General features: G+C 34.7%; 1 protein-coding gene across 1 annotated transcript in view; it reads left to right on the top strand.

The window, feature by feature from the left end:
* Nucleotides 1-21,102, top strand: part of CDH18 (cadherin 18, type 2) — a gene marked incomplete at its 5' end in the record, with an annotated part of 68,988 nt that overhangs the window by 149 nt on the left and 47,737 nt on the right. The window contains 3 exons of the mRNA XM_009587831.1: nt 1-47; nt 12,818-13,005; nt 19,616-19,869. Coding sequence (XP_009586126.1) covers nt 1-47; nt 12,818-13,005; nt 19,616-19,869 — 489 coding nt within the window. The remainder of the gene's footprint in view (nt 48-12,817; nt 13,006-19,615; nt 19,870-21,102) is intronic.

The raw sequence follows: 21,102 nt of genomic DNA on the forward strand, positions 1-21,102 counted from the left end.
TATCACACTCACTGATGTCAACGACAATCCACCCAGGTTTCCTCAGAGTATGTACAATTTCAGCATATAACTGATTTGAAAATCGTGTTGATTTTCAGTGAAGTAAGAAACTATTAGTGAAATCCAATTAGTCTGCAAATTCATGGAGAGAAGACAGCTTGAGAATTGTTTGGATTCACCAATATTTTTCAGTTTTCCAGTATTCTCAGATGAAGCACAGAGATGGCGTAGCTAGAATATTGAAACGAAGATTTCTTTCAATTAAACACTGAATAAGAGTGAGATGGGTGACAAAGGAATACTCTTGTCATATGTGGGTTATTCTCCAGCCCTTTTTGAATGTGTATTTCAATAACTATGTGATTTTGATCCCACAAGTGAATTACGTTGTTCCCATGGTAGACAACCACAAAAGGTAACACATTAAAAGACTGAATCCAGCATGCCTTTGGCTGCTTCCATACACATCTATCAATTTTTTTTTTTCTGTTTCTTTCTCTATGCCTGTGTGAACTTTTAAGATCACTTTTTACATTACAGACGGTCAAAAACTAAGCTGTTTCTCACTGTTGTTGAGCTACGCTGGAGTCTGCTTTTATCCTAGTTAAATGAATTGTCAATGTTGGTGTCAAACTGAATGTTCTCACATGCATATATGAAAAGTAGATGCTAGAATACTCTTGGAATATCTTAATATGACCACTAACAGGAATTTCATTTCTATCCAACTCATTGGGTGCACATTGATCTCACACAGTAGCTGGAGAGTTGTAGGAATTCTGAATTCAGTTGACAATTTATTTAAAAGTCTTCTGGAATGTAATTGCATAGCTAAACCTGCTTTCCTTTGCAGATTGGCTCAAGGCCAATAAGAATACTGTAATCTGGACTCAGACATTGCGTGAGCCCTTGTAGAACATAATGGGCTGGTAGCTATAGGTACATCCACCAGGAAATGCATTAAGCTGTTTGAATGAGAAGATTTATAAACAATAATATAGATCACAAAGCTCCGGGGAAAAACAAAGCTTGCTGGCAATACGCATTATGTAAAATCTGATCAAGCAGTAAGAAGGCTCATTAAAAGTGTTGCAGAAATGAATATTTTTTCTGTGCCTCAGAAACACATGAAAACATAAAGCCTTTGAAACACAGCCTTAAATAAAGTGTTTGGATTTATGTTCCACAGAATTGTCATTGCATCCATCACACTATTTAATACTTCCTAACTATTGGAAAGGCAAAAGGTAAGGCATATCTTTGAACAGCTATAACATCTGAAATAGTTAAAGTAAAAAAAAAGTCCTAAGTTTCCTGCAAACGTAGAGACAAATGGATCCCTACATACAAGGTTTCAAGAATCGGCATGTTTTATTTTTAATGGAAGATTTTGGATATTAAACTGACTGGCACCCAGAACTGTATGTTGGCACATATATTTCTTTATCTGTATTAATATTTTTTCAGAAATGGAAGAAATATAAAACATTCAGGTTACATTCTATACATTTTAAGGGATTCTAATAATTGCAAAAAATAACATTGAAAACTACAAAACATCATTTCACATTTAATGAAAACTCATTATTTAACAAAGAAAAATAAAAAAATGTATTTTAACATGTATCATTTTTAACAGAAAATATTAATCCTAGAACAAGTGTTGTAGAGTACAAACATTTGCTTTATCTTTCCTTACACAGGATTCCTATACCACAGTTATGACTGCAACATTGCTTTTTTACTCTTTTTCAACAAATATAATTTAAACCCTTTGCAAAAGAATGGTAACTATATGTTAGAAATACAGAATAAAAGTATAGACAGTCTAAAATCAGGCCATCTTAGCATCCTGAACCATTACAATAATACATAAGTATTACACCAGAGTAGAAATAATGTCATTGTTTATTTTTATTCCCTTTTCTTTGTATGGCATGATTTTCAGTTAAATTTCTCTTCAATTTCCTTATTAGACGGAATGCTAAATGAGACTTACTGAGGCTTGTCACATTCAGAATTGAATTCAAGGGAAGTGCTAACCAAAACTGCATATATCAAGTGTATAACCCTTGGGACAGGCTGAGCCTCAGCTAAACCACAGACTTTCTTTTGGTTAGTTTCCTTTTCTCCGTTACCATACTTGTGAGTTTTGAATCTGACTCTAACTATATGAGTACTTTACTTGAGAACATGCTGGGAAGCACATCTGATTGATGTTTTTATTATTTGTTTTATTTAGAAATATGCTTTATTGTATATATTTAAAAGATCTCACCTTTCTGGCTTTGGTAGATCAGTGTTTATTAGAGATGTATATGGATTAAGGTATGCAAGATTTGTCCCCCTTAAAGAAACACTTTAAAAATCTGTTTAAAACTTAGAAACAGAGGTTGTAAATATATATGCTTAAATGAATTTACTGTGTTTTTTCCTGTACTCACTCTAGATATAGCTGACTTACTTTCAAATAAATTGCTAACAGAAAAGCTAGTTTTCCAAAATATCAAAAAGTCTAGGAGGAAGAATATGAAACATTACTGCATAATTTTATCAGTCTGATGGTTGCAGTTCTGAAATACACAGTAATAATAATCTCTGGAATAGGAAATATAGCTGAAAAATTCTGTTTGCAAAACACAGTAGTATGTCTCAGGAGGAGGCAAGGGGTTATGAATTCAGCAGAAAAAAGAAACCTCAAATACATTTTGCTTATCAATTACTTCAGTGCATCTTGTACAATACTGATTTATTTTTCTTCATCACCACAAATTTCCTTTCTTTAGAGATTCCAGTTATAAATGAACTATCTATTTAATGTAAGCTGACAGACAATGCTCTGCATAGGAAGATTTTTGCTTTTCAATAATCAGCATCTCTCAGTTCTTGTTAGGTTTACCACTGATGGATCCACTTGGTTGATGGCTAAGGGCCCTAATTTCATAGTCATAAGTTTATTTCAGTAATCTGATAGAAAATGTTCCATCTACTGATGACACTGTTACCAGCCTTGAGTTACATCAGAATTTTCTGTATAGTTTTCTTTCATTAATTCTCTCTGGTCTTGTTTAGGATGAATAGATTCTGCATGTTTTGCTTTGGTTAGGATGAATAGATTCTGACTGCATCAAGATCATCACACTAGGCAGATGCTTCCATTGACATGTTTTGTACATCAAGTGCTAACGATTACACTCTGGACAGTGTGTGGGAGATCTTTAGTTATTGTGTGTAGAGTCTAATCTTACAAGGAAATTGTTTCCCTGATACCCCATTTGTAGATTTTGTTATTTGATACATCTAGCTCAGTTCTTTAAGATAAAACAGAATTTAAATACAAGCCATGGCTTAAAACATTTTTTTTATAAAGCTTGATTGTTGAGGCTTGGTTGTTTCATGGCAGTATATAGACATAATGTGAAATTATGTATATGCATTATTAGTTTGACCTCACTTTTTACAATGGCATTGTATGAAAAATACACAGCCATGTTTAAATAGGAATGTTGTATGAAGATACTCCAGTTAGTTCTGAAAAAGTAAGCTCACATCCCAGAAGTAGACATTAACTCTGTTCTGTGATAGTAAGGTGTCTACTGCCCAGCCTTGTTAATATAACTCATTAGCTAATTAAGTGCAAAGGTATCTGCTGTTCATTTTCTTTTGGAATTTATACTCCAATATGGTCCTTTCTGAATCCCTAGTTCCACATAGTACATCCAGTTCCTATGATCCCCATACGTAACCATCAGCATCCTCTCACCGCACCACTGCCATTCACTGTAACACTGTCCCGGCATTCTGTGGTGACTAGTCCAGAGCTATCATCTGCCTGCTGATTGACCAAATGAGATTAATAAAGTGGAATTTTCTCTGATTTTCTTTTAGCAGGTCTCTTACATTTAGCAGGTCTTCAACCAGTAATTGTTAAGAGGCTTGTAGAATCATAATGTCTTTGAGGCCCCTGCCTTTTTGTTAGATTTGCCTGAAATTGGACAGGGGTTAAAAGTTAACGGAGACTATTGAATTAAAATGACTACAGAAGTTGTGTGTCCTCAGGAAACTCAGATTTAAAACAAAACAAGAAAAGGAATTGGTTTGACTTAAGATTGCTGACATCTGATCAACTGCACCTTTGTAAGTTAGATTTTGTTCATACCTAGTAATCTAGTTTCCTGTTCATTGTGTCATTTATGTGATGGTGATGAGTCCAGCAATGATCCAGTGTCCAGGGAGTATTAGGAAGCATTTGTTTCCAGAAATTTTTCTACATTTAAATGTTGCCTTATTTCACAAGATTTTTTTTCCCATTATAATTAGAGGAATGTCTTTTCCATATTTCACACTACAACACTTACTACCTTTGTGACTATTCCCAATAGCTACTAGCTATAATGTACTAAAGATAAAATGTATTGCAATTGAATAGTACCAAGTATCAGTTATTGCTGAAGAGATGCTTAGGTCTTTTAGTAATACCTTAAATCAGGCTAGAGTGACATGTAGAAAGTTGATTTAAAGCCAGATTTGCATAGAACCCTAATATTTTGTTCTTCAAAAGATATATGCCTCCATATAACTTTATTCCCGTTCTTCAAAACTGAAGTTACCATCCTGGAAATTTTATTTTATTCTCATTTTGTCATTCCAGTGTTCCACAGATAAGTTTTTTGTACTACCATATTCACTGTTTATTTCCGCAGGTGGTTCACAATTTAGGATATGTTTTTCTAGAATTATAGTTTACATATTACCAACAATTTTTATCATGTATGCATTACAGGATGTCTAAAGAAATATAAATTATAATCTTATTATTTGATTTTTTTTTTCCCATCTGTAAGATTTAGGGAGGATCATTCTTCCTTCCTAGCAGTTAGACAAAGTCAGCTTCAGAAACAGCTCTTTGTATAAATAGTAGACAGGGTGAGCCTGATGTGTACGATCAATCTACTGAAAGGCAATTATTAATATCTCATTAATAGATAAAATGAGTAACATATATGCACATGCCAAGGGAAATGCCAGGAAATTAGATATTTCTGGGTGATAAGGAAATACAGCAGCCTATATTCATATATTTTATGTCCAAAACAGGTATCGCTTAAAAATTAAATATAGCTTCTTTTTAGTACTCCTGTGAAATTGAGTCAACACAATGAGATTAATACTGGTCAATAATGAGAGTTTTCTGCAAAACTGAATTCTTGCCCAACATGCTAATCTCAGCCAACTCGAGACGTAAAGATTAGTCCAGAACATTTTAGTATATTATTAGGACATCTTAAATAACAGGGGAACTTACATATAAAAAAGACATAGAAATAATTACTTGTAACCTAGAAATTCCAGCTGTTAGTGCTAAACAGTATTTCAGTGTAGACTCTTAAAATTATAATGGTATCTACATAAATCAGGTTTTAGTTATTTGTGTGAGGAAAGAAAGGTAGCAAGATTTTCTTTTGTTAAGAATGTTGTTAGGACTGTGTATAAGGTTGCTGTAAAAATGCATTTCATGGGGTGTATAGTTTTAGAAGCTGCATTCTTTGATACAGAAAACAGCTATTAAAATTGGTTATAGTACATATTCGCATAATAGTCACACGGCATAATTCTGGTGCTAATGAGTATTTTGCTTCTCTCATATTCTTAAAAGCGGAGAATTTACTCAAAAATTGTTTATAAAGTGTGTGCTCAGGTTCCAAAGTGAATGACCAGTGAGTGACATTTCCTTTGTGAGTACGGTTGGTGTTCACTATATTGATTTTCAGCCTTTACAGAGAATCATCACAAGTAAATCTCCAAGCCCCCTGACCTTAGTTGTTCTTTGTTTAGAAATGTCTAGTGTCACATCAGAAACTGAACATGGGGCAGTTAAATATGGGCTAGCAAGCTTCCATTTCTGTCAATTTTCAGAACATGGGTTTCCTTCTTACTGTGACTGCCAGGAGCACATGTAAAAGGGAAAAATGCTATTATATGCTTGTATTACCTGGTGAAGGTGTGCAACTTGAATGTGTCCAAGAGACAACAGCTGTTAGTCTTCAACATAAGAGAAATATGGTGCTTTTTTGATTCTCCAGAAGAAGTATTTAGAATCACCTGCCTAGCAAGGCTGCTGCACAAGCACAATAGGCTGTTTGAAAAGCGGCCAGCATCAGTAATGTCCTGAGGAAATAGAGTGGTAAAAGGTGCAAGCCTCAGTGATCCAAGTGATTTTCTAAAATGTTTATCTTTCTAACATGCTAGAATCAATCATTCATCTATGGTATACTTAAAGAGATGGACATGTGAGATGAGGAATACATTACTTAAGAGATGATGATGTTCATTAAGTACCAAAGAGAGTTAAGAGATACGAAATAAAGTATATGTATCTTTGAGTGCATGCTTCCATAGACTGGAAAATATTGTGTAAAGTGATTTGTTTAATTGTCTTCTTATTCTATTTGTTTGTGAGAAGATTGATATGTTCTCATATTTGCACAATATTTGAAGTTAAAGCTACCAAATCGTTTCATTTATCGCTGAAATCTGACATAAGATGTTTAACGGCATTTGATCACATAGGAAGTCTTATGATATTCTGTTTCCTGAGCAGAGTAAGTATGATTCCCACAATCAGATTTTCACTGTAAAAATTAAAGAAAGTAAATGTAATACTTTTCAAGAGTATTTAAGTACCTGATTTAAAAAATCTCCTTTAACAAGAATTCATTACAATAAAACTTGATCACAGAATTGTTTACAGAATTGAAATATAAAGGGAAGCTGGGAGGGGCAAAAATATACCTATGTTGAAGTCTGACTAAATACTTGTAGAAAATGTGTTCTACATACTGAGCTTTAATGCCAGCTACGTGCATCAACTTTACTCCTAACAGTAGGATGGAGCCCTAGCAGTGTTTTTTATTTCACTTAACTGGGTATTGTCTATGAGGATTTCTATGTACAAGGTAGATTATTAATTACATATATCATACATATAAAAATATTATTGAAATACTCTAGATATAGAAAAAAAAAAGATTCTTTTCTGTAAGGGTTCTGAATGAGGCAGTAATGGTTTTGGGAATGAGGGGGGTTGGTTGGTTGGTTTTTTTGTTTACCGAATGGAGAATTGGGAGCAAGATCACTCTATTTTAAGGGTTGTTCTTCAGAACTGCCTTCATTTTCATGTCCTTTATGAAGCTAAACCCCAATGGGAGCACAATCCTAGCTGTGCTAATGCCAGGGAAAAACAAACAAACAAACAACAAAACCAAACAGTCGAAATGGAGCGTATCCCTTTTACAGGTGTTGCTATTGTTCTCTGCTGACCCAAGCTGCCTGATGTAGTCCTGGTCCCCCTGTAAATGGTGTGGAATATGCTCAACACAGCACAGTTCTAGAGACTGCTACAGATCACATCCCAACCATTAGGTTGCTCATTAGTGATGATTATGGAATGCATATGTTGTTTTTCCCACACCATTTGCATAGAAAATGTGTATTTGGGTATTCAATACCTACAGGAAAGTACTGAATCTGAAAATCCAGGAGACCCAGTTTTCTTTCTCTTTCTGCTTTTACCCATAAGTAAAGCATGACTTTTTACAAGAAGTTAGAACACTTTTGATCTCTGAGAATTAGCCAGAAAGTTCTCAGGTACTTTTAGTTACTGTCTGTAAAGGCAAAGTTGCATGGAACATAAATGAAACTCATCACTGATTATAATCTTGATCACAAACATAACTCCCGGTTTGCACTGAGATGTAAAAAGCAGGGTCATGAGGATGCATAAGTCTTCTTCCAGCCAAAGGATTCTATTGCATCTAAGAAGAATGTTTTTTTTCTAAATTGACCCAAAAGTTTTATGTTCTCCAGAGTTTCAAAGCAAGCAAGATGTCTGAGTCTTGAGGATTGTTTCAGTGTCGTATTTGCAAATAAGAAATAACTTCACTTACACTTCAAATATTTTTAGAAAGTGCAAAACTGTTTTTTTGTCAGAGAAGAAGAATAAGCCAAACACACATCTTAAAAATTTCTTCCTTAGTTTAGCTGTATGAAAGGGGTGTTGTCATCAAAAAGAATATTTAGAACAAAGACAGTAAAATTAACTGAGCTTCTGGAATCGTAGAAGTTACTGTATTCATAATGATGATGGATTAAAATTGGTTTTATTAAATTAAAAATAAGCATAGTAAAGAAAGATGTAACTAATGTCCAAGACATACTGTGAGAAATGGACTTCTAAAAAATTGCAGTCTTAGAAGAGAAATCCAGAATAATCTATTACATATAATGAAAACAAGCAGCTCTGTGAATGAAGAATAACTTTGTAGCAGAAAGCCACCAAGCAAAATTGAACACAGGCCACAGCTGGAGCTGCACTTTAGTTTTACCAACAATGGCTGGCAGTAAAGCATGAGACATAACTTCATGAATGCCAGGAACGTAGATTCATGTGGAGCCTCCAAAAAGTGATCTGACCCAAACCCCTGCTTAAAGCAGGTTCAGTTAGATCAAGTTGCTAAGGGCCTTGTCTAGTCAAGTTTTGAAAGGTCCTTTTTCAGGTCCTTTTCTGCAAAGCTGCTTTACAGGCTGTTGGCCCCGAGCGTGTACTGGTGAATGGGTCATTCCTCCCCCGCTGCCGTCATTAAAGATTGTGAGGTTCCTGTCAGCCCATTTCTCCAACCTGTCCCTTTGAAAAGCAGCCCTGCCCTCCAGCATACTGACCACTGTTTCCCAAGTTGGTATTGTCCACTTGCTTGCTGCGAGTACATGCAACCCATCATGCAGGTTATTAATTAAGGCATTAAGTAGTTTTGGCCACAGTTTTGATACCTGAAATTGGCTGCCAGTTGAATTTTGTGCTCATAATCATCAGACACTGAGCCTGGCTCACTGTCCGTTTGTTCTCCATATCTTATAAATTTGGCTCATGACTGAGTATTTAGCTTGTTGTAGATTCAAGCAAACTTTCTTCACATAGCACTTTGATATATATTCAGGATATGGTGGTATTTTATGTTCAGGCAATCTGTTGCTGTGTTTACCAATTTGCTAGTAGATAGACAAAGGCATCAGTGTATGAGCTGTGCTGTATGAATGAATGCATCTGTTGGTTCATCACCAAGCAGTATTTATCCTCATGTTACTAAAACTTGAACAAACAAATAAAAAGCAGGCCAACTATTTACTTATTTCTCTATTAGTTCAGTATTATGCCTCTCTTCCCTTCCTTTGTCAAGTAATGTAATGCCTACTGTTCAAGAGGACATTATAATCTAGAAAAGTAAGTCAAAATTATCAACAAAATAGATTAATGAATAAAATGAAGTGAATAACATGCTTATTGAGTTGCATTAAATACTGTCATACTTCTTTTTATGAAAGATTCAGACAGAGAAATTGCTTTTCTGAGAGTAAAACACAGCACTATAGGTTGCCTTTAGGCTGATTGAAATGAGAAGTGAATTGTTTCTGTATTATAATGACAGATAAACCATATAGTTTATTGAAAGAAAGATGAAGAGCGCCTATATGTATTTGAACAATGTTTCAATTAGCATAGATTAAAGTCCTGCAAAGTGGTATGACTATCCTATACAGTACATTAACTGGAAAAGAGTACTAATTTACTTATTTCATGAGTTAAGTGAATGCATCTGAGTGAATGTTAACATAAAAATTGAGAACCAAATCAACCTCTACAGAATCTCGATTCGTAAGCCACCGGGCAGCTCCTCTAGAACACTTTAGAGCATCCCCAAGACTTTGAAATTTCTGCTTTACAACAGCTCCTGGAAGGCTGCGATGCTGAGAGCATAGGAACAATCTGTTCCACTTGGGCAGATTTGGTGAAACAGTTTTGATACAGACTGGTGCCTGATCCCCAGGGCTCCTAACTTCCCAACCAATTTTCAGACGGTTGAGACAGACTCATAGCTTACAGTAAAGATTCATAAATTCACAGTATACGCATCCCACATTATTTTTAATGTCCTATCAGAATTTATTCAATGCCCAAGGAAATGTTCAACTGAGCCTTTAGTCCGCTCCTCTACTTTCCAGTAATAAAGTTTACAATTATTTAGTGTTTGGTAAGAACACTTCCAATTTCCACCACTAGTCTAAACAAATGTCTATAATATATTTTATCTAACCTTCATATTGCTGAATTTTATCCTCTTATGTGTTTGTTGTTTTTAGATAGTATTTTTTTTTTTTAATTATCTATTTGGCTTATGTCTTTATGAGACATCTTCAGGCTGTCTTTGTGAAGCAGTGGTTAAATACCCATTGGGAAACATTTCTGACCTTATGATCCAAGAGTTTTTATTTTTTAACAGTTTTCTTTTCATTCCATCTATTTTTTTGAAACATTTAAGTTCTACAAATACTGACAGATAATTAATGAGTGATTTCAAATATTTGTTTTGCTTGAAGTTTTAGTGTTTCAGAATGTTTGAAGCTGGTATCAGTAAAATGATTTTCTAAGACAGATGGCTAACACTCGGGGTGTGATTATAAAGCAGTGTAGTGTCATGTGGATATATTTGAACTAGCTTAACTATTTGGAAGTCTCTAATTAGTTCACACTATCATATGTGTTATAACACTTCCAGTTCCTGAAGTGGCTTGATTATATAACAGATTCTTTGTGGCCTCTACATAACATATTCTTTATGGCTTCAACCTTTTCCCTTTTGGCATGCATTAGTCAGAGCACAAGTGTCAAAAGACCAAATTTCACATTTATTCTAACAAGAAGTAAATTCCAAAATGAATCTCATCCTATCACTATAATTTTATGTGTGGAATAAAGCAACCAGCAATATGAAAGTGTCAGTTGACATCATCTCTAAGCACAAAGCATTGCAAAAGAATGCATGGCAGAGCATTTATTTGGAAATTTGTGATGGCTTTTATATGCATATCAAAGAATTGCATCAAAGAATTAACTATGTGTTTTAATTGAATCACCTACTAAACAATTTTCCTGTTACAGTGTTAGTATTTGCTTTTTTATGTGGTAAGTTATACTTTTTTATACTTTTTCTCTTGTCCTGCTGGACATTTCTTGTTTCCCTTGAGATTTCCCGAATGCATGGTAACTTATTTCTTGTTTTCCTAGGAAACCTGTCTTTTCTTTTGGACTAACAAAGTTTAGTGCATTCATCCATCCTTCTCACACTATTTGTTTATTAGTATTATGGGCTAGTATTACAAAAACAATTCAAGACTATGAATAGGTTTAGGAACCATTGTATAAGCAATTAGACAAATTTATAATAAAATCTTCTATTTTCTAACAGGTATCTTAAGTTAGTTGTATTTTAGTGATAGTGTCCATTCCCTCTGCAATTGCAGCTTCTGTAGATTCATAATTTCTTCCATCCATCCAACAAATAGTGGTTTTCTACCATAATGCAGGTTTAATCTCTGAATTCAATTCAAATTTTGCCTTTCTCTTCCTATATGCTTACTGAGGGCACCTCTGCAGTCATGCTAGCTGGTTTAAACTCAGCAAAGTGTAACAACATGTTAGTTTTGATATGTAGCATCTTTTGATCCACTGTCCTGCATCTCAGTATTGCACTATTGCGTTCACTATTGCAGAATGCCTAAGAGGAATATAGAAGAAACTCTGTAACGTTTCAGAAGATACGTAATAACAGAAGTTGTTATTTTGCTCTCTTTTCTGTGTTGGTGGTTGGCCTATGATGTAAACTGTGCAGACTGTTGGGGAGGGATTGGAATGGGGGGTTGTTTTGGTGCGGGGTTGGTGTGTGCACACCTTCTATTGAACGTGTGTTCTCCTTTTCACTGCTGGTAGATGTCAGCATCCCTGCTGTGTTAAAACACTAGCATTATTGGAGAAATTTTCTTTCAGCTGTCTTTTTGGCCTACTGTCAGACAGAAATTGAGGTTTATGTAATCACATTGTGTCTGTTTGCCACTTTTTTCTCCTTGTGGCACCTTCCTGTTCCCCAGGCAACTTTGTACCTACTAGGAGATTTAATCCAAAGGATAGAGACAGTTAAGAAAATTATTTCAAAAAAAAAAAAAAAAATTTTTCTAATGATTAACCTAACAGGTTATAAAATCACTGAAAGGAGATCATAGTTGTTACAGATGCTTTTTATGGGCACAATTGTGTAACACTTTTATGTATCCATTATGTTCATTTTCCTTTACCGTGATACCAATTAAAATTTCTGTGCAAAGGGTTTTGTGCTGCAACAAAAACATTACAAAGTGGTAATGGTAAAATATTAAGATTTAATACATTTCCCTCTAGAAGAAGATGTGTTGATTCAATGTTGCAAAATATGTGTTGATTCAATGTTGCAAAATGTTGATGCAATGTTGCAAAACTGATCACCTTTCAGAAAAACAAATTATAAATATAACATACAAAGATTTTCCAGTTCAAAAGTACTCATATGACTACTCATTTGATGGCAAGCTGGTGAAGATAAATATATTTTTGTAATGGAAAAGATAAACTTTTTAAAATACTGGTGTGAATTAAGCTTCAGAGTTAATTTCTGTGTTATGTGATGAACAGCAAAAATAACTGTGAAAACCAAAATCCTGCACTAGGTATTTTGGATTTTGAGTAGGAAATGAAGGCTTCCCAAGTAAAATACAATTCCCTTTTGAATTCTTTCAGGAATCTAAATGAGTTCATAGGTTTATTTGTCAGTTTTGCTTATGAAATATTCTTCCATTTACTCAGAAGTGTATCAAGCACATAATGGTTCTCTAATTTAGTTTGGCTAGAAAATGGCCAAGATATTGAGGTTGTTTTTTTTTTTCCCCTCCTCAGAACATTATCAACTGTATGTTCCTGAATCAGCTCAAGTTGGATCAGCAGTTGGCAAAATCAAAGCAAATGATGCAGACACCGGTTCAAATGCAGACATGAAGTACACAATTATAAATGGTGATGGCTCTGGGGTGTTCTCCATATCTACTGACAAAGAAACAAGGGAAGGAATTCTTTCCCTGAGGAAGGTAAGCAATAGACTTTGAAAGTTCCCTGTGTATGTAATTAAAATATAACGATGAATGCTGAATAAGCAGATACCACGATGAAAATATTTTAGTGTGTAAACCTATTAACCATAAACTTCAGCAGTGTAAGTTTCTCCACATTGCTTCCTGAGACACTTTAGATCTTTGCAGGAAATGCAGGGAGAAAATAAATTCAAAGAAAGAAACAGTTATTTAAATCTTCTGTGCTTTTTGAATGGTCATAGCTAATGTTTATAATAAACTGAATCTTACTGAATTTTTGATTAAGATAGTTTCATTTTGTTGAATGATGGTTTTGCACATTAAATTTCTTAGAAAGAAGTAAAATTTGGCTGAAAGTTGTACTGTTGTCCCCAAACTGCATGAATCTTGACATAGAAAGTTTATCTGTGACAATAAATGTATAATTCAGTTTTCATATACTGTTATTCTTTGACTTACTTGCCAGCTGGCAAGTAAAGGGACAAGTATTGTGCACTGTGTCATGTAAATACTGACTTGCTTATAAAAACTCAAAATGTAACTGGTCAAGCCATCACAGAGTTATCATTTATATGAATTTCCTACACTTATCCCAGTCTATTTAAACTATTAATTATAAAGTGGTTTTGCCATTTAATTTCATTCTTAACTGAACTCCATGCACAAACCTAATTCCATAGATAATTTCATCTCCATGTTAAGTCCTCTGGACTGAGTTCATAGTGAACCTTTCCTGAAGGGTCAGCCAACTTATGCTAATATTCTATGGCTAGATTTAAATTTACTTTTATAATAACTCAGAGAGATGGGTTGTTATATTTAAGTAATATTTTTTTAAAAACCCTTTCCAACAAAGGGAAATAATTTCTTTATTTCAGTTTTCACTTGGACTAACAGACTTCAATTAGCAATTCTCACACATGGATTTGTTGTCATTGAGTCTTGTAGGCATCAATTATTTCCATACAGCCTAAAAAATGAAAGTGAATTTGTATTCATATTTGGTAATATGTATTCTGGGCCTGATTAATGGTAGGAGGAATGAAAACCAGAGAAAATGTGGGAAAAGAGAATAAATAAAAACTATCATAAAGAACATTATTTTTTTGCATCTGGATAGATATGTGTGTATGTAAATTTTTATTTAACATCTTAAAAAAGGTTTTGTAACTGAAGGAAATGTTATCTTTATAATTCATAATGATTTAAAAAGGGTTCCCATCTCTCCCAGTATCTTAAAAAGCTTTAATTCAGTGTCTTTTATAAAGGTTGTGTAATACCCACCTCTTTCAGCCACATAAAAGTAAACTCTGTCTTTTTTATACTTATTTCCTGGTGGCCTTGATGTAGCTAATGTCATAATCTGTTATTTCTTCTTCAAAATGAGCATTGCTCTCTGTTTAAAAGTTCACCATGACTATTGTTCATTAAATACAACATTTATGCATATTGAGAACATGAAGCAGAAAGGAAGAATTTGCAACAAAATGAAAGAATCCATACATAAAAAGTGTAAAATCACATTTCTTACTGGCTTTGGTAGACTAAATAACTTCAGAGAAATTTTCACTATGTTTTAGAATAAGACAAAGGCATATGTTGCCTGTTCTTATACATACACATGACAGTGATTTGAGTCATTTTCCCATCAAGACAAGGGGTACATTTTGCTTAGGTAATGTTATATTTCAGTTGAGCAGAAATTCAGCACTTAAAGCTACAGAAATTGGTGTGGAATACCTCCATTCTTTCCTCAGAGAGGTTATAATATCCCCTGTACAGTACAAAAAGGTGATCTCATTTTTTTAATTGTTTTTTTTTTACTCAGATCTTGTATGCAGTTTAATAAGTATTTTATATACTCTGTGCTGTAATTATTTTTAATTTAGATTGGGTTTGAAGCTGAATTAGTTTGATAGCCTACCCGAAACAGATAATCTCCACTACGAACAGAATCGGTTTTGCTTCGTCTATCGGATGCCAGTACCTTCCATAACAGTAGAATAGAATGATTTGTACTGTAATACTTCTCTGGAAGAATGTATAGTAGGCACATCAGAAAAGCCAGAAGTAAATGTATTATTGTGTCTGAAGATCTGAAGTCCTCCTCAAACCTTTTGAAACTTCGCTTATTTGAGGTTCTGATGCAAAAATCAAATTTCTCAGCACCTCCATGCTAGGTTGTTCAACAGGCATGCAAAGTCTGTGAGTGTTGGAAGGAATATTTTCTAGGCTCATTCTGAGCTGACCCAAAACATCCGGTACTTCCATTATCTCCCCTGTTGACAAGCCCTGTGGAGCCACCCTTCAGTCTCAAAGATCCTGCCACAAAGTGTTGATTGCAAACTGTCATGAAGGATTTCCCCTTTGCCTCATGCAATTCCTTGTTTGAGTGGGAGACTAGAGGAAACCAAACCAAAACAGCACAGTGAAAGCGATTACTCTCTGGATCCTTCAGAGAATGAATGGTCAGCACGTTCACCCCTTGTTGTGACTTCAGAGAAGTATGCTAGAACTTTCCTGACCTCAAGTCTGCAAGTATCATTCAGGCTTCCCAGAAAAAAATGGCCTGAAGAGCCCATGTCTCTTCCATTTTGTATAATGAGACTGGGAATGTTCAGGAAGCAGCTATTTACTTCTCATAAAATTCTGCTATTCCTTTTGGGAGTCTGATATTAGAAACACAAACTGTAGTATAATGAACAGCAGTATTTTCCAGTTAGCCCTGTGGCTGGTCACTTGAGCTACATTTATTATTTTTAGTTCTGCATGAAAATCAGAATAACCAATGAATACATACTGAAGATATGTGGGTAATGGTCATGGAAAGATGTACTTTGGGAAAATAAGAAACATGAACAAAAATTCTGTTTAGGTCCATCTAAAAATTAAATGTTTTGTTTTCTTTCCAGGAAAAAGTTAATGATCTTCAGTGTTTGGACAATTTTAAGTAAATCTAGAAATGGTCATCTAGATTTCTGGGGAGACATGATAGTGCTGCCTCTTTTACCTTACAGCTACAGCTAATGACTGAGATGGGCGACTGATATTCAAGGCCTGTCTGTGAGTTAAATGAGGGAGAATTTAAACTTAGGGTTTACACATTACAAGTAAATGTCTTTAAAGTAATTTATTTGAGTATTTGCTTCTCTTGGAGAGAGCAAGGGGTCAGAAAGGACAGAGCCACATCGTTCTGTTTTGCTATTTGGAGTTAAATGAGTCCTATTGTGAATCTGGTGGGATAGTTGAGATATTTACTTTGTAAACATAAATTATTTTGCATTATCATTTTTATGCCCAAACTCTTGCTGAATTGGAATAGCTTAGGTATTTTAAGCTGAATGTTATGATTAATAAATCATATTAAAAAAAGATGGGAATAAAATCCTCCTACTGGTAAACAGCTTAGATTACCTGAAATAATGAGTCTATGAGCAAATTTCTCAGCACAGCATTAGACAGGCTATAAATGGGGGCCCAATTTGTTCTTCAAATGTAAGATAAATGTCAATTTTAACACCTACACAGTGTTTAAGCAGAAGCCTAGCAAAATACAGTTCTGTAAATTCAAACTGCAACCCGATTTCAGTTTTTTAATATTTTATCAACAGTAAAAGGAAAAGTGATGTAACAACTGGACTTGTGAGTTGTTAAAAAATGTGGAATATCACAGGGCATGCTTTGCTTGTAAATTTCCTTACTTCTCAGGAGAGTACAAGGAAAATAAATAAAAAAATATTACTAATTGTGACCCCTGGTAATAATAATCCTTAGTACAGTATGTGTCTTTTCTGTCTAAAATAGCTCAATGTTGAAAATAGTATTGTTTTTTCACCTCTGTGAATCACAGCGCAGGAGAGTAAGCTCTTTTTCTTTTATGTCCGAGTATCTGATTCTTTAATTCAGAGATGTTATGAGAAGAAGAAGAAAGAAAATGAAAGTAAAAAACTGCTTTGGCTATGGTTGAAATGTCAGCTTTTTCTGATTATCTGAATGGATTGGTATTGTCTGGTTGAATAACTAGACAAAAGAACAAGAACAAAAACAAGACTTTAGACTTTGTGTTATTCCTCGTGTGTTTTCTGGGAGAAATTAATCTTCCTATACAACCTAATCCAGTCATTGTCAGTATAAACTTAAGTTAATTTCCCAAAAAGGCATCATAGTTACAATTTGCAATAGTATTGTAAACTTGTTTAATCTTAGAATATGCATGCTGCAGAGCAATGCAAATTACTATTTAATATTTCCCTGCTCATAGCAGAAATACATCATCAATTAATGAACAACATCTGAGTTAGAATTTACTAAACTTATATTTCTTTATGAATTGATTTAACTGAGTACTATACATAGCTCTTTTTTTTATGGTAATAGATTTATCAGGTTATGGTACATTTCCATGCCTTTAAAATTTTTATTTTTGTATTCAGGAAAGGGAGACAGAGAAAGCAAAACACAAAAAAGTCATATACTATTTGAGTTAAGAGAATTAATTAATTGTCCTTCAATACAGAGAGGAGAAATCAAAGAAATATATAGCATATATAAATCCTGACCAACTATTTTTCTTATACATCATCAGTCAAATTTAATATAGATTTTACCTGCAAAATACACACTGACATTGACAAATCATACATTAAGTTCCTCATATTTCTTGCCTTAAGTACTAGTTTTCCCCTCTTTGGGGTGACAGGAAATACCAGTTTAGCCTTAGTCGAAGGCTGGAATACTTGTGCTGGGTTCTGTTCAGGCAGGCTGTCAGGTCCATACAGAATGATACTGGCTGTAGAGGAATTCTGCCATGACATAATGTCATAATAATTTTGATTCTAAAAAAAAATTCCACATGTATGCAACTTCTTTTAGTGTTATGCCTGTGTTCTGAGACTGTTGGAAACTTAGTGGTAATATATATATATCTGTGCAAACTACCTGTTTTGCTCAGTATGATAATAAGTATTAACCTACCTGTCCTTCTTTATAAATTGGCTGAAGCCAGAAATTTGTAACCCAGTAGGTATTGAGGTGTCTATTATCAAGAATGAGTGCTTTTGCTCAATATAGAAGTACATTTTTAAAATGGCAATCTAAAACTTGAAACCTGTCCTATGACTGCCTGGAACTGAACTGGTATTTTTTAAAGCTTTTTCAGTAATTAGAACTAACAGACAATATATAGAAGAAATAACTTCTCACATGAAATTCTCAATGGGCTGTCTATGAAAAGTAATCAGTTACTTTAGTGAGACTGAAGAAACCAACACAAAATCGTTGTGGTCCTGTAAACATGGCTTCCAGTAAAAACATTGGTTTAGTGGGCATGGTGGTGTTGGGTTAACGGTTGGACTTGATGATCTTAGAGGTCTTTTCCAACCTTAATGATTCTATGATTCTATGATTCTATGATTCTATATCTGCTAATGGAACTTCATTACTTGCATACTTTTAAGTTAAATATCCTTTTAGTCCCCTCTACTACGTAACTATCTGACACTGGAAGAGTTGAGAGTTGTGTGTGTCATGTTTATCTTAAATCTTGCATAAGACAGTGTGATAGCATGCTAATGTAGAGTTAAAATAAATATATCAAGTCAATAAATTAGTTCACAATAATCTGAAAACCAGCTGAACTAGGGAGGTGAAATTTTCACACGTGTAAATAGCAAGCTAGAAATGGGACTCCTAAGAAAGAAAGTATCCATGGTGTATGATATATGAGTCAGACCCCCATCTTCTTCCTTTGTAGTAGAGAGGTAGGATTCCTAGTAGGAATCTATTAATTTAAATATCAGGGTAATGCTAAAGTGGCAGCAGCGCTTCTGGTGGATGGTACAGCTGGGGATGTGCCTTCTATTGGGTTTTATTGGAACATTAGGCCCTGGAAGGCATATCCCCAGCTGCAGACTTTCTTCCCATTTATGACAGCATAATCCATGTGCAGCACAGCAGTACGTGGTGAGACAGGCTGAAGAATTGTCTCTCATTGCTGGTGAAGAATTGAAAAGAAAATGGTCTAGAATATAGGGATGCACCCCTTCTGATAGAAAAGCACACAAGCATATGTTTCGGCTATTCTTACACATTTAAGTTCCTTAAGTCTCTTATGATAACTGAGTGTCTTCCTGCAAGGAGTTGCTTTTTTCAGTTGAGGATTTAAGAGCAGAGTTGTCCAAAAGAATTCTAGTATCTCTATCACTGTCTATTAAACTTGTTAATTAAAGATATGAAGTTAATTTAATTTGGGATACATCAGTCTCTACCTTTTTCAGTATTTAGCATTGACGAATAAAAATCAAAAGGTGATAAAATCCAGAGACTTTACATTGCCACGGAAGAAGAATCTGAGGCTCATTCTAAACCCTCATTTTTTCCAAAACTGGTACCTTGCCCACAAAAGAGAAAACCTGAATTAGTCCTGTTTCATGTATATCCTTCTACTTACAAGGTATGGCAGTCGCTGCCAGAATATCACAGAATATTGTCCCTTTCCAATAACATGAAGAAATGTGGTTTAAGTTAAATGGAAAAGATGTAGTTAGCTTGCTAGCAGGCTAAACTGAAGCATAGAATGACATTGATAAAGCTTCTTTTCTGCCAACAGCCGCTCAACTATGAAAAAAAGAAATCATATACACTTAATATAGAAGGAGCAAATACTCACCTTGACTTCCGCTTTTCGCACTTGGGACCATTCAAAGATGTAACAATGTTGAAGATCATTGTTGGCGATGTGGATGAACCTCCGCTCTTCACTATGCCTTCCTATGTCATGGAAGTTTATGAAAATGCGAAGATTGGGACTGCTGTTGGCACAGTAACGGCACAAGATCCTGATGCTGCCAACAGTTTAGTGAGGTATAGTAAATCCAGATTATATGGGATTGAATTCCACTGGCTAAAGGGTTAATGAGATCTGGGATGTATGAAACTATGTCTTTTATTTTAGTACATAAAGGGAAACATAGGTCAGAACAGTCTGTACGGATTAGATTTAATAACATAATCTTCAACCTTTTGTTGGTTTGCGCTAAATTTGCCATCTAACCATCGGTCTGAGCAAAGGTCTGTGTTCTCTAGTTCCTGTAACAGCACCTCTCCAAACAGCCCACTGAACAAGCCCAGTATATGTTACCACATCATATAAAATGGTGAACTTTACTGGCCTGCTGCCAATCACTATCCTGCCACTAGTTGTAAATCTGTTCAGGATCATAATGCTGTTTTTCCCCTGTCATGCCGGTATAGTGCTGGCCCTCTACATACTTGCCACACTGTAGTTGTCTCAGGTGTTTGTGCAAGACAGGAACTGGTTTAGGTATGCCTTTCCTCACAGATATGCAGTATAATTTTTGCAAAATTGTGTTGGAGGAGGAAGCCATTATTTTGTAATATGCTTCAGTTTTAGTGGGGTATCAAAAGAATAGAATGGGTGTAATAACGCACCCCACTGATGTTGCTACGGATATGTCATGTTATCTCCAATTGCGAGGTCTAGGGCAAAGAGAAGTGCTGAGAAGCAAGCACTTGCAGCATCAGATACATAATTTGAAAACTAAATGAATATGTAACACACTAGGAAGAAAAGATTTTTTAATGAAATTCATTCTTAAAGAAAATGTTCTCATTAAAAAGCAAAAGAAAAAAAAAAGAAAAAAAAAAAGGAAGATTTCTGTGTTGCTGCTCCAGCCAGAATACTTCTTATAATAACAGAACTGGCTTGGAAATAGGTCAAGGTCTGAACTAAGGAACTAAAATCAAGCTGGAAATACCTCCAGAGCAAGCTTGGAAAAGCATTGATGCCAAAAATATACATATGGATGTTAATTTGACTTCTTCTAAATTTAAGAGCATTTGGATTTAACCTTGAATGCTCTGGAATTGGGGTTTGAATTCATTACTGGTTTAAAGTAAAGTTTTCAGCTACATGTTTTCGGTTATAAGAGGATCCAATGATGTTTTTTACTGGCTCCATTTGTGGGATCAGTTACTTTCTAAACTGATGTGCAGTGTGAGAATTTTGTGGAACAATACGTGAATGTCTTGAAGGTCGTAGTGGATTTAAAATGTTTCAGAAAAAAAATTCTTCCT

The sequence above is a fragment of the Fulmarus glacialis genome, unplaced genomic scaffold (genome assembly GCF_000690835.1).
Source record: "Fulmarus glacialis isolate BGI_N327 unplaced genomic scaffold, ASM69083v1 scaffold8031, whole genome shotgun sequence".
Classification (NCBI taxonomy): domain Eukaryota; kingdom Metazoa; phylum Chordata; class Aves; order Procellariiformes; family Procellariidae; genus Fulmarus; species Fulmarus glacialis.